The 14922-nt window shown below is 47.4% G+C and overlaps 1 protein-coding gene and 1 pseudogene across 2 annotated transcripts in view; both read right to left on the bottom strand.

Moving 5' to 3' along the window:
* Positions 1 to 6692: 6692 nt before the first annotated feature.
* LOC103245759 (large ribosomal subunit protein uL15-like) lies at positions 6693 to 7325 on the bottom strand (annotated as a pseudogene).
* A 2026-nt stretch (positions 7326 to 9351) lies between these two features.
* IFT52 (intraflagellar transport 52) overlaps positions 9352 to 14922 on the bottom strand; it is a 57795-nt gene continuing 52224 nt past the window's right edge. For both annotated transcript variants that reach the window (XM_008016900.3, XM_073006473.1), the window contains 2 exons: positions 13948 to 14093; positions 9352 to 9650 (listed from right to left, as the gene is read on the bottom strand). In XM_008016900.3, the coding sequence (XP_008015091.2) occupies positions 9588 to 9650; positions 13948 to 14093 (209 nt within the window). In that variant the 3' untranslated portion in view covers positions 9352 to 9587. The remainder of the gene's footprint in view (positions 9651 to 13947; positions 14094 to 14922) is intronic.

Genomic DNA, 14922 nt, shown 5'->3' on the forward strand with positions numbered 1-14922 from the left:
CTTGTTGCCCAGGCTGGAGTACAATGGCACAATCTCGGCTCACCACAACCTCTGCCTCCCAGGTTCAAGCAATTCTCCTGCCTCAGCCTCCCTAGTAGCTGGGATTATAGGCATGTGCCACCAGGCCCAGCTAATTTTGTATTTTTAGTAGAGACGGGGTTTCTCCATGTTGGTCAGGCTGGTCTTGAACTCCCGACCTCAGGTGATCCAACCGCCTCGGCCTCCCAAAGTGCTGGGATTACAGGCGTGAGCCACTGCGCCCGGCAATCTTTTTTCTTAATTTTAAATTTTTTAGAGACAAAGTCTGGCTTTCTAGTCCAGGCTGGAGGGCAGTGGAGCCATCCTGGCTCACTGCAGCCTCTGTCTCCCAGGCTCAAGCCATCCTCCTACCTCAGCTTCCTGAGTAGCTGGAACTACAGGTACACACCACCATGTCAGGCTAATTTTTTTTTTTTTTTTTTTTTTTTGAGACCGAGTTTCTCTCTGTCACCCCTGCTGGAGTGCAGTGGTATGATCTCGGCCCACTGCAACCTCTACCTCCTAGGTTCAAGTGATTCTCCTGCCTCAGCCTCCCAGGTAGCTGGGATTACAGGCAAGAGCCACCGCACCCGGCTAATTTTTGTGTTTTTAGTAGAGACGGGGTTTCGCCATGTCAGGCTGGTCTCGAACTCCTGACATCAAGGTCAGGAGTTCTAGGCCTACCAAGGTGGTGGGATTACAGGTGTGAGCCACCATGCCCGGCCTATAAGACTATTTATATAAAACTCTAGGCCGGGCGCGGTGGCTCGCGCCCGTAATCCCAGCTACCTGGGAGACTGAGGTAGGAGAATCACTTGAATCTGGGAGGCAGGGTTGCAGTGAGTCCAGATCACACCATTGCACTCCAGCCTGGGTGACAGAGTGAGACTATGCCTCAAAAAAAAAAAAAAAAAAAAAGACCAAAAAAACAAACTCTAGAAATTACACACAAATCTAAAGTGACAGAAACCAATCTAAAGTAACAATGGTTGTGGAGAGGATACAAGGAGACACAAGGACGTTTTGGTGCATGATGGGTATGTTCCATTTGCATGACTCCAGGGGCCCCTTCTGAGTCACTGGAAGAAGTGTGGGGCCACTGACTAAAGGACAGGGCTATTAACCCTTCCTGGGTTTTTCCAGGCTCATGCCAGCCCCAGCGGTTTCCTCAGGTATGCAGTTGCATAGGGGGATAATTTACTAAGAAACCATCTAATCCAAATCCCTTGCATTCCTGATAAGACTCAGTGCCAGGACCCTGGGCTACATTATGCACACCACAAGGCGAGGCCCCCACCCCTGACCTCTACCCTGCACCCCCTGAAGCATCAGCTTTCGCCAACACTTAATTCTTCCGTCACTTGCAGTTCAGCAATCAAACAGGGAAGGACTTGCGGGGGTAGGGAGTTTGGGTTCAAAGTCAGGGAGAAACTGCGGGTGAATGCTAAGGCCTGTCCAGAGGCGGGTGGACCCAACGCAAGCTCCTCCAGCCTTGCCGCAGCTCCTGACAACATCCTCATCCTCCTCGGTGAAAACCGGAGGGGAATGTCAGGCCTTGGAGTCAACCCGAGAGTCTCCCCGTCCGCAGGTGACCGGGGGCAAGTGACGTGCCCTGTTTCGAGGGGCCTCCCATGTAAATCGAGGCCAAAGGCTCCAGGCTGTCCGATCGCAGAGCCCGCGCCCGAGGCCGCCAGAACGCACCGTCAGGAAGGCGCAGGGGAACTCCGAGATCCCAGTCTGAGCCCGCGCCTGAGATCAGACGGCGCGCGGGGCATCGCGGGAGTCGCGTCCCTGACGTCACGGTGGGGCGCCTATGCGCAGGGGACCTTGAGCCGGGCTGCTGGGGCTCTGGAGCTCTACCCAGTCCCGCGTCCCAGAGTCTTCTTCTCGGAGGCGTCGTCTCTTTCATGTGGAGGACGGATGAAAGAAAGTCGCAGGGATGAGAGGGAGCAAGGGCGGGACGTCGCAGGCCTCGGACATTGTGTCGCCCCCGGCCCTGAACCGTCCCTGACTTCCCAGTGTGGCTCAGAGGCTCTGGACCAGCTCCTCACACTGCATGCTCGGTGTCCAGTTTGCAGCTCTTACTAGGTTAATTTCTCTCAGCAATTAGATTGTGAGCTGCGGAAGGGCAGCCCTGTAAGGTTGCCCAAGTGGTTTCATCTTGCCCTCTGCCTGAACACTACCGATTTATCAAGACAGGGCAATTGCAGTAGAGAAATAGTAATTCACGCGCGGAACGGGCTGTGCGGAAGACCGAAGTTGTATTATGACTCAAATTAGTCTCCCCGAAAACTCGGATCAGAGGGTTTTGTTTTTTGTTTTTGAGACGGGAGTCTCACTCTTTTGCTCAGGCTGGGGTGCAGTGGTGCAATCTCCAGTTATTTTTACACCGTTATCTGCCAGGACTGGTATATATGTTTTCTTTTTTTGTTTTTTGTTTTTGATTGTCGTTGCTTTTTTATTTTATTTTATTTTTAATTTTTTTTTTTTTTTTTTTTTTTTTTTTTGAGACGGAGTCTCGCTCTGTCGCCCAGGCTGGAGTGCAGTGGCGCAATCTCGGCTCACTGCAAGCTCCGCCTCCCGGGTTCACGCCATTCTCCTACCTCAGCCTCCCGAGTAGCTGGGACTACAGGCGCCCGCCACTGCGCCCGGCTAATTTTTTTCTATTTTTTAGTAGAGACGGGGTTTCACCATGGTCTCGATCTCCTGACCTTGTGATCCGCCCGCCTCGGCCTCCCAAAGTGCTGGGATTACAGGCGTGAGCCACCGCGCCCGGCCTGCTTTTTTATTTTTTTAGAGTGAAGTTGGAACACTTGTTCGAGTCGGCTATTTTTCATTTTCACGATCTTATGTACCAGGAAGTTTGTGCACATAGTGAATAGCAGCTGGGATAAAGAGGCATTTTTGTGGCTCATGTTTGAATTTTAAAACACCCCCGCTCACCACTTTAGCGAGTTGATTAAGCTTAATTTTACTAATAAAAACTAATCTGACATCACCACCTATGAAATATTCTTGCCAAAAATGTTTAATTCACAGTCAAGCCTTCAGACCTAACTTCAGTTTACAGGAAATAAAGGAGATAAAGGAACAAGTTAATAGACACTATGATGAAGCAGTAAGATAAATCCAGAATGTGAGATATTCTGCAAGACACCTAATTTGGTCTTTTCAAAACAGTATCTGGTCAGGAGCAGTAGCTCATGCCTGTAAACCAAATACTTGGGGAGGCCAAGGTGGGAGGATCACTTGAGCCCAGGAGTTCCAGACCAGCCTGGGCAACACAGTGAGACCCTGTCTCTACAAAAAATTAAAGAATTTGCTGGACATGGTGGCGCACACCTGTAGTCCCAGCTACTGTGGAGGCTGAGGTGGGAGGATCGTTTGAGTCCAGAAAGTCGAGGCTGCAGTGAGCTATGATTGCGCCACTGAATTCCATCCTGGGTAACAGAGCAAGACCCTGTCTGTGAAAAAAAAAATCATTTAAAAAAGAAAAGAGATAGGGAGACTGTTCTGGATTTAAAGAGACAGTCAAATATAATGTGTGAACTCTGACTAAATCCTCGCTTGAAAAAACATCTATAAAACACATTTTGGGGGCAATTAGGGGAGAGTCTGAATATGCATTAAACATTAGGTAATAGGCCCAGCACAGTGGCTCATGCCTGTAATCCCAGCACTTTGGGAGGACGAGGCGGGTAGATCACGAGGTCAGGAGATCAAGACCATCCTGGCTAACACGGTGAAACCCCGTCTCTACTAAATATACAAAAATTAGCTGGGTGCAGTGGCAGGCGCCTGTAGTCCCAGCTACACTGGAGGCTGAGGCAGGAGAATGTCATGAACCTGGGAGGCGGAGCTTGCAGTGAATGGAGATCGGGCCACTGCACTCCAGTCTGGGCGACAGCGAGATTCTGTCTCAAAAAAAAAAAAAAAAAAAAAAAAAAGTTAGGTAATAGAAATGATAATGGCATTATTGTTATACAATGAGGTATTTAAGGGTAAAATATTATTATGTCTGCAATTTCATTTCAAATGTTTGGTAAAAATGATTATACAAGGCCGGATGAGGTGGCTCACCCCTGTAATCCCAGCACTTTGGGAGGGTGAGGCGGGCGGATCAGGAGGTCAGGAGTTCAAGATCAGCCTGGCCAACATAGTGAAACCCCGTCTCTACTAAATAAACAAAAAATTACCTGGGCATGGTAGTGTGTGCCTGTAATCCCAGCTACTCAGGAGGCTGAGGCAGGAGAATGGCCTGAACCCAGGAGGCAGAGCTTGCAGTGAGCCGAGATGGTGCCACTGCACTCCAGCCTGGGCGACAGAGCAAGACTCTGTCTCAAAAAAAAAAAAGATTATACAGGCCGGGGGCAGTGGCTCACGCTGTAATCCCAGTTACTCAGTGACAGAGCAAGACTCTGTCAAAAAAAAAAAAAAAAAGATTATACATACATTGGGATTTTTTTTTTTTTTTTCCGAGACAGAGTCTTGCTCTGTCGGCTTAGGCTGGAGGGCAGTGGCACAACCTCGGCTCACCGCAACCTTTGCCTCCTGGGTTCAAGCGATTCTCCTGCCTCAACCTCCCGAGTAGCTGGGATTACAGGCGCCCGCCACCACGCCCGGCTACTTTTTGCATTTTTAGTAGAGACAGGGTTTTGCCATGTTGGCCAGGCTGATCTTGAACTCCTGACCTCAAGTGATCTGCCCGCCTTGGCCTCCCAGTGCTGGGATTACAGGCATAAGCGACTGTGCCTGGTGCATACACTGGGATTTTAAGGTCTACATGTAAAAAAAAAAAAAAGTTAACAAAAAGAAATATAAAATGATTATACATATGGAAAGCATATATGGTAATATGTTAACAATTTTTTTTAAGTTTGATGGGCACACTGGTGTTTAATGTACTATTCTTTACACTTTTCTGTTTCAAAGTGGGTTTTCTTTTTTTTTGAGACGGAGTCTTGCTCTGTTGCCCAGGCTTGAGTGCAGTGATACGATCCTGGCTCACTGCAACCTCTGCCTCTCGGGTTCAAGGGATTCTCCTGCCTCAGCCTCCCGAGTAGCTGGGATTACAGGCGTGCACCACCACGCACGCCTTTTTTTTTTTTTTTTTTTGTATTTTTAGTAGAGACAGGGTTTTGTCATGTTGGCCAGGCTGGTCTTGAACTCCTGGCCTTAAGTGATCTGCCCGCCTTGGCCTCCCAAAGTGTTGGGATTACAGGCATGAGCAACCATGCACAGCCCTCAAAGTTTTTTTTGAATGTAAACAGTTTTATTGAGAAACAGGTATCTGTTTGCATTGTAGAATATAAAACTTGGCTTATGCTCTATAAACAATAACCATTACCCCAATTCACAGAACACACAATTAGATTCAAAGTTTTCACATAAATCGGACAAAAAAATATATCCTTGCCACAAGCCATCTGTGGATGAAGGCGAAAAGCCTACTGACCCTGTGGTAGAACAGGCCTTGCTTCCTCCAAGGCACCTTCTTGGTCAGGAGGGCGTGGTGGGAGAAACTCCTGGTTAGTAGGCAGATTGCCAGTCTCTTCCCCAACTAGACCTCAGTTATCCTTTCGAAAAGTGAAAGTCGAAGTTGGATTAGATTCAGATAGAACCAGAAAGTTCCTTGTAAGATTATAGGTGTTTATTCTAGTTACCTATTGCTCTATAACAAATTACTCCAAATCAGTGGCTTACAACTGCCATTTTAAGGCCAGGTGTAGTGACTCATGCCTGTAATCCCAGCACTTTGGGAGGCCAAAGTGGGAGGATCGCTTGAGGTTAGGAGTTTAAGACCAGCCTCAGCAATATTTATTTCCATAGGTATTGATTTATTTTAGGGGTAAAGTACTATGATGTCTGCAATTTCATCTCAAATAAAAATAAAAAAATAGAGATGGACCGGGTCTTGCTATGTTGCCCAGGCTGATCTCAAACTTCTGGGCTCAAGCAATCATCCCACCTTGGTCTCCCAAAGTGCTGGGATTACAGGCATGAGCCACTATGCCCAGCTCCCCCCACCACAAAAACAAAAACAAAAACAAAAACAAACAAACAAACAAAAATATATATATATATATCATTTTTAAAAAGCTTATTTATTTTCTGGGACAGAATTTTCACTCTTGTTGCCCAGGCTGGAGTGCAATGGTGAGATCTCGGCTTACTGCAACCTCTGCCTCCCGGGTTCAAGTGATTCTCCTGCCTCAGTCTCCCGAGTAGCTGGGACTACTCCACTACACTTGGCTAATTTTTTGTATTTTTAGTAGAGATGGGGGGTTTCACCATGTTGGGCAGGTTGGTCTCAGACTCCCAAGCAGGTGATCCACCCATCTTGGCCTCCCAAAGTGCTGGAATTATAGGCGTGAGCCACCACGCCCGGCCTATTTGTTTTGTGTGTGGTGTTTTTTTTTGTTTCTTTGTTTGTTTTGAGACTTGAGTCTTGCTCTGTCGTCCAGGCTGGAGTGCTGTGGCCGGATCTCAGCTCACTGCAAGCTCCGCCTCCCGGGTTCACGCCATTCTCCTGCCTCAGCCTCCTGAGTAGCTGGGACTACAGGCGCCCGCCACCTCGCCCGGCTAGTTTTTTTTTGTATTTTTTAGTAGAGACGGGGTTTCACCGTGTTAGCCAGGATGGTCTCGATCTCCTGACCTCGTGATCCGCCCGTCTCGGCCTCCCAAAGTGCTGGGATTACAGGCTTGAGCCACCGTGCCCGGCCGTGTGTGTGTGTTTTTTTAAAGTAGTTAGCTTTTAATGAACTTCCCTCCATGTGGCCTCAAGCCACCAGGACACAGGCTCCCTCAACACCCTTAATCTTCTCCTCAGCTCTTCTGCTGAAGAATTTGGCCTCCACGATGACAGGCTCCTGTGGGAGCTTTCCCTTTCCCAGAACTTTGTAGTAGTCCAATCGCACCACATCAATGATGGGAGCAGCCCCAGACTTGTTTTTAGCAGCATTCACCTGTTTCTGTTCGCTGACCAAAGTCCACAATTTGTCAAGGCTGCAAGTTGGGCAGAAACTCTGGTTCCTCTTTAAGTGGTAATGCCTCATACCAACTTTCTAAAAGTAACCTGGGTGGTATTTGTTGAAGCTGATCCTGTGGTGATGCATTCCACCAGCATTATCATGGCCTCCGGGGTGCTTCTGGAGCTTGCCTATGCAGCTGTGGCCGTGGCTTATATGGCTCCAAAGTTTCTGGGTCTTCCTCAGTCTGGATGGCATGTTGGTGGCTCAGACGAAAGACCCAAAATACATTTTTAAAAATTAGCTGGGAATGGTGGCATACACCTGTAGTCCCAGTTACTTGAGAAGCTGAAGCAGGAGGATCGCTTGAGTCCAGGAGGTTGAGGTTACAGTGAGCTATGATCACACCAATGTACTTCGAGACAGAGCAAGACCCTGTCTCGAAAAAATAAAAAACAAGGTTGGGAGCAGTGACTCATGCCTGTAATCCCAGCGCTTTGGGAGGCCGAGGCAGGTAGATCACTTGAGGTCAGGAGTTTGAGACCAGCCTGGTCAACATAGTGAAACCTTGTCTCTACTAAAAATATAACAAATTAGCCAGGCATGGTGGCATGTGCCTGTAATCCCAGCTACTGGGAGGCTGAGGCAGAAGAATCACTTGAACCTGGGAGGCAGAAGGTGCAGTAAGCTGAGGATCACGTCACTGCACTCCAGCCTGGGAGACAGAATGAGACCCTGTCTCAAAAAAACAAATCAAAATAAAAATAAAAACAAATATAACAAAATGGCAGTGAGGGCACACCTTCACTCCCATTTTATTATATTCATAGATTCTGGGAGTCAGGAATTCAGAAAGAATGCAGCATGGTTGGCTTGTCTCTGCTCTATGACATCTGGGGCCTCAGTTGGGATGGCAAAAGGCTGAGGTGCTTGATGGCTGGGGCCAGGAGTCATCTGGAGGTATCATCATTCGTTTGGCAAGCGATCTATACCAAGATGCTGATATAGACTGAGATCTCTGGCTGTTGGTCAGAACACCTATCCACGGCCTATCCACATGGCCTTGGACTTCTTAAATGGAGTCTTGTGCTCTAAAGGTGAATGTCCCAAGAGAATCAGGCAGAAGTTGTATAGCCTTTTATGAATTAGCCTCAGAGGTCGCCAGCATCACTTCCGCCACAGTGCCAGATTCAAAGATTCAGAGGAGGGAACACAGACCCCATCTCTCAATGGGAGGAGCATCAAGCCCACAGGATAAGAGAGTATTTGGGTCGGGAGACAATCGTTGAATACATTTTGGGGATGTATTCGGAACACACTGCCACAGCACTCCCCAGGCCTGTCCTCTAGCTGCTTTTTTGGGTCGGGAGACAATCGTTGAATACATTTTGGGGATGTATTCGGAACACACTGCCACAGCACTCCCCAGGCCTGTCCTCTAGCTGCTTATCTCCCAGCTCTGAGCTAGAGCCCCCAAATTCTGCCCCTGGAGTGGCCTCCCCCTTGCCCAGTACTCTGCCCTGGCTGGCAACTCTGAATAAGCCGTGTACTAGGGTTTGAGTATGGGAAAGAATGGAAGCCTATGAACAGAGCTTTACCAAGAAGAAATCATTTGAAAATCAGGATTTTTTTTTTTTTTTTTTTTTTTTGAGACAGAGTCTTGCTCTGTCACCCAGGCTGGAGTGCACTGGTGCGATCTTGGCTCACTGCAACTTCTGCCTCCCAGGTTCAGGCCATTCTCCTGCCTCAGCCTCCCGAGTAGCTGGGACTACAGGTGCCTGCCACCAAGCCCGGCTAATTTTTTGTATTTTTAGTAGAGATGGGGCTTCACCGTGTCGGCCAGGATGGTCTCGATCTCCTGCCCTCGTGATCCGCCCACCTCGGCCTCCCAAAGTGCTGGGATTACAGGCATAAGCCACTGCACCTGGCAACCTCACCTTTTTTTTCTCTTTTTTGAGACAGAGTCTCACTGTCACCCAGGCTGGAGTGTAATGGTGCGATCTCGGCTCACTGCAACCTCTGCCTCCCAGATTCAAGTGATTCTCCTGTCTCAGCCTCCCAAGTAGCTGGGACTACAGGTTCGTGCCACCACACCTGGCTAATTTTTGTATTTTTAGTAGAGACAGGTTTCACCACGTTGGCCAGGCTGGTCTCGAACTCCCGTGCTCAAGTGATCCGCCCTCCTCGGCCTCCCAAAGTGCTGGGATTACAGGTGTGAGTCACCATGCCCAGCCAGTGTTGCATCCTTTCAACTGGTCCAGAAAGCTGTACAGTATTTACAACAAGCTTGAGAGTTATTTATGTCTTTGGTAAAAGACTCAAATCCAGAACTGGGGTTGAAAAAAAAAAATGCAATGAAAGACTGTTTCATAGGGTATAAAAAGACAGATGCAACCATACATTTAATTTTTAAAAATGGAATGTATCTTACATAAGGATTTTGTGAAAAATCTTATACCTATCTGGGTATTACAGAAGATGCATATACCTTTCATAGCTCATGGAGGAAAGAGTGTATAAACAATTTTGATAAGAAGTTGAGGAACAATTTGAAAATAGTTTAATAGTTTATAAAGAGAGAATCAGGAGGCAGAAAAAGCTTCAAGAGGCATGGTCTTCAGAAAGTGTTCTGGGATCTATTTCACTTGCATCGATGTCATGTTCCTGGATGAGAGAATAAGATAGAATTTTAGTATTTCAGTATAAAGCCTGAAATGTAAACTCTTCCGTGCTTTGGAATTTAGAGATTCTGAATCTTCATTAATTAGGATATATACATAATATCTGGCTTTAGGGCTGAATCCAACCCAAGGATCAAATTTTGATCCTTTTGCCCTACCAGGGCAGGGCTTGTGACCACTGCCCACCACCCACCATGATGAGTAACAAACAGAGTTGAAAGCACTGGTGCAAAGACCACACCAGACTTCTTACATTGGCCTTGGTGCCTGTTCTAGTATGCCACCAGAGTGAGTATTGCTGGGAACCTACCTGACCTCCCATCCCATCATTCACTGCTGAGCAGCCACATCAAAACCCTCATTTCTGGGTTCCCTTCGTGGATGGCACTTAGACCACAGTAACTGCCCATACACTCCTGTTTCCCACTACACAGAGCTCTGAGAGGGACAGCAAGGACTGCACTCATCTTGTTCACTGCTATAGCCCCAGCCTCCAGCACCATGCTAGAGGTGGAGAGTGAAACATTATCAGATGAGCATCTGTCAGAGCCAGCTTCCTTCCAGAAGAGGCTCAAAAACTAATTGGTCTTCCCGCTCAGCATCTAAAATCCTAAGCTTGAATTTTGCCTGCTTACATTAAAAAACAAAACACTCGGCCGGGCGCGGTGGCTCAAGCCTGTAATCCCAGCACTTAGGGAGGCCGAGACGGGCGGATCACGAGGTCAGGAGATCAAGACCATCCTGGCTAAGACGGTGAAACCCCGTCTCTACTAAAAATACAAAAAACTAGCCGGGCGAGGTGGCGGGCGCCTGTAGTCCCAGCTACTCGGGAGGCTGAGGTAGGAGAATGGCGTAAACCCGGGAGGCGGAGCTTGCAGTGAGCTGAGATCCGGCCACTGCACTCCAGCCCGGGCTACAGAGCAAGACTCTGTCTCAAAAAACAAAACAAAACAAAAAAACAAAAAAAAACACAAAACACTCTTTTTTTGCTGCAAAAGTGACACAGTCACTATAGAGATTATAATAAAGAAGGAAAATAAAAATTAAACACTGTCTTTTTTTTTTTTTTTTTTAAGACAGGGTCTCAATCTATCACCCAGGGTGGAATGTAGTGGCATGATCACGGCTCACTGCAACCTCAACCTCCCCAGGCTCAGGTGATCTTCCCACCTCAGCCTCCCAAGCAGCTGGGACTACAGGTGCAGACCACCACACCTGGCTAACTTTTTGTATTTTTTTATAGAGATGGAGTTTCTGTTGCCCAGGCTGGTCGAGAACTCCTGGGCTCAAATGATTCACCTGCCTCAGCCCCCTAAAGTGCTGGGATTGCAAGCATGAGCCACTGTGCCAGTCCAAGGATAAATTTTTTTTTTTTTTTTGAGACGGAGTCTTGCTGTGTCACCCAGGCTGGAGTGCAGTGGCACGATCTCAGCTCACTGCAAGCTCCGCCTCCTGAGTTCACACCATTCTCCTGCCTCAGCCTCCCGAGTAGCTGGGACACAGGCACCCGCCACCACGCCCAGCTAATTTTTTGTATTTTTAGTAGAGACGGGGTTTCGCCGTGTTAGCCAGGATGGTCTCGATCTCCTGACCTCGTGATCCGCCCGCCTCGGCCTCCCAAAGTGCTGGGATTACAGGTGTGAGCCACCGTGCCCGGCCCCAAAGATAAATATCTTTATGTTCTTTTTTTATTATGCAAAATAATTCTATGTATTATGTGTATTCTGTAAAGAAAGTAGAATCTCTCTCTATACTGTTCTTTAGTCTCTCCCTGCCCCATATTTACTGTATCATGAATGTATTCCTAAGTCCTTAAACTTTTTTTTTTTTTTTGAGTCTTACTCGTTGCCCAGGTTGGAGTGCAGTGGTGCAATCTTGGCTCACTGCACCCTCCACCTCCCAGGTTCAAGTGATTCTCTTGCCTCAGCCTCCTGAGTAACTAGGACTACAGGCATGGGCCACCACACCCAGTTACTATTTTATTTTTAGTAGAGATGGGGTTTCACCGTGTTGGCCAGGCTGGTCTAGAATTCCTGACCTCAAGTGATCCATCCACCTACCTTGGCCTCCCAAAGTGTTGAGATTACAGGCATGAGCCACAGCGCCTGGCCCAAGTCCTTAAACATTTTTATTTTTATTATTTATTTATTTTTTTGAGATGGAGTCTTGCTCTGTCTCCCAGGCTGGAGTGCAATGGCATGTTCTCGGCTCACTGCCAACCTCTCCCTCCCGGGTTCTAGCAATTCTCCTGCCTCAGCCTCCTGAGTAGCAGGGATTACAGGCGCACGCCACCACGCCTGGCTAATTTTTGTATTTTTAGTAGAGATGAGGGTTCACCATGTTGGTCAGGCTGATCCTGAATTCCTGACCTAGTGATCCACCCGCCTTGGCTTCCCAAAGTGCTGGGATTACAGGGGTCAGCCACCATGCCCAGCCAAACATTTTTAATCTTATGGATGTACCCTTAACCAGTTCCCTACTGACGAAGATTTTTCTTCTATAAAATAATGCTGCACTGAGAATCCTGGTTGATAAATCTGCACATATTCAGAATTATATTATTAAAACAAGTTCTGAAGATTAGAATAGGTCAAAGGTATATACATTTTAGGGCTTTTCAACAGTATTATGAAAATATCTCCAGACAAGTGGAACCAACTTATTCTCCCATCAGTAGGGTATGAATGCCTATTTACCAACACTGGCTGGGCATTCAATTTTTGAAATCCTGTCAAGGAATGGAAAAAAGAAGGCCAGAGATAATTTTAAAGTTATTAGTCCTCGGTCAGAGAAAGATCATTTCTTTCTTTCTTTCTTTTTTTTCCTGAGACGGAGTCTTGCTCTGTCACTAGGCTGGACGGAGTGCAGTGGCGCAGTCTTGGCTCACTGCAACCTCCACCTCCCGGGTGCAAGCAATTCTCCTGTCTCAGCCTCCCGAGTAGCTGGGACTACAGGCATGCACCACCATGCCCAACTAATTTTTGTATTTTTAGTAGAGATAGGGTTTCACCATGTTGGCCAGGATGGTCTCGATCTCTTGACTTTGTGATCCGCCTGCCTTGGCCTCCCAAAGTGCTGGGATTACAGGTGGGAGCCACGGTGCCCGGCCTGAGAAAGATGATTTCTAACCTCATGTTCCACTGCTCTATCCTTTCCTCTGTTCTCTTGTCACACTGGCATCACTGCCGTTCATCAAACATACCAGGCACAGCCCAGCCTTAGGAACTTTGCACAGCTCTCCCCTCCGCCTGGGACACTCCTCCCCCAGAAATCTGCATGGCTAAGTCCCTTAACACCTTCAAGTCTTTGCTCCAATACAACTTTGCAATGAGGCCCACCCTGATTGCCCTATTTAATACTCACCAGTCATCATGGCCACACTTAGCACACTTGATCCCTCTTACCCAGTTCTATTATTATTGTTATTATTTTCTGAGACAGAGTCTCACTCTCTTGCCCAGGTTGGAATGCAGTGGTACCATCTTGGCTCACTGCAACCTCCACCTCCTGGGTTCAAGAGATTCTCCTGCTTCGGCCTCCCTAGTAGCTAGGATTACAGGCATGTACCATCACACCTGGCTAATTTTTATATTTTTAGTAGAGATGGGGTTTCACCATGTTGGCCAGGCTGGTCTTGAACTCCTGACCTCAGGTGAACCACCTGCCTCGGCCTCCCAAAGTGCTGGGATTACAGGTGTGAGCCACCACACCCAACTGTTTTTTTGTTTTTGTTTTTTTTCCTGAGACAGAGTCTCACTCTGTTGCCCAGGCTGGAGTGCAATGGTGCGATCTCAGCTCACTGCAACCTCCGCCTTCCGGGTTCAAGTGATTCACCTGCCTCAGCCTCCCGAGTGGCTGGGATTACAGGCATGCACCATGACACCCAGCTAATTTTTGTATTTTTAGTGGAGGGGGGTTTCACTATGTTGGCCAGGCTGGTCTCAAACTCCTGACCTCAGGTGATCCGCCCACCTCGGACTCCCAAAGTGTTGGGATTACAGGCGTGAGCCACTGTGCCTGGCCTCTACTTCTAAACCAAAGCACTTACCATTTTCTAGCATTCTATGTGACTCACTTATGTTTATTGCTTATTGTCTATATCTTCCAGCTAGTACATAGGTTCCATAAGTACAGGGATTATTGTCTGTTTTGTTCACGTAGTAGATGCTCAATAAATACTTGCAGGCTAAATCAACATCATAAAACACGACAAGCACAGTTCATGGATGATACCAGTACTGGAGGGGCTCCCACTACACTATGCCTTGTAGGCTCTGTACCTGGTTCAATTTCTTGAACTCCACCACTTGGAAGAAGACGTGCTCAAGGATATGTTTGGCATCCTGTTGGTCCTTTGGTAGTTTACTGGTTACTCCAAGAATGTCACCACACTTCCTGACACAGAATTCCAGGTCTTCTTCAGTACCTAAGACAGTTGTAGTAGTAGTTAGATTAATTCTTAACTTTTGCCCCTCCCAAAGTACAGATTTAGTGTGTTTCAGGTATGCCCTATCGTGTTTCCATATTTCCTAAGATCACTCACCTCTTCCTAAAGTAATGTGACTGCAGGATTTCAACACTGAAAAACTCTAGCACTCTCTATTGTGCTGTTTTTATAAATTAGGACAGAAGTGTGACACTCCTAATCAGAATAAAACTGGACTGGTACTGGCTTTCCTATTCCTCAGATCTAGTATTCCTACATTAGAAAGAACAGGTGCAAGAGTAGGAAATCAAATTATCATTCCCTGAATGCAACAAAGATCACTATGAGAAAAGCCTATGGGTAATTAAAAATAGTATTTACTAAAACAATATTGTATTGGTCGGGCGTGGTGGCTCACGCCTGTAATCCCAGCACTTTGGAAGGCTGAAGCAGGCAGATCACTTGAGGTCAGGTGTTCAAGACCAGTCTGGCCAACACGGCAAACCCCCATCTCTACTAAAAATACAAAAATTAACCGGATGTGATGATGCAGGCCTGTAATCCCAGCTACTTGGGAGACTGACGCAGGAGAGTAGCCTGAATCGGGGAGGTAGAGGTTGCAGTGAACCGAGATTGCGCCACTGCACTCCAGCCTGGGCGACAGAGCAAGACTCCATCTCAAACAGAACAGAACAAAACAGCCGGACGTGGAGGTTCACGCCTGTAATCCTAGCACTTTGGGAGGCCAAGGTAGGCGGATCACAAGGTCAGGAGTTTGAGATCAGCCTGGCCAGCATGGTGAAACCCTGTCTCTACTAAAAATACAAAA

This window comes from Chlorocebus sabaeus, chromosome 2, assembly GCF_047675955.1.
Source record: "Chlorocebus sabaeus isolate Y175 chromosome 2, mChlSab1.0.hap1, whole genome shotgun sequence".
Taxonomy (NCBI): Eukaryota; Metazoa; Chordata; class Mammalia; order Primates; family Cercopithecidae; genus Chlorocebus; species Chlorocebus sabaeus.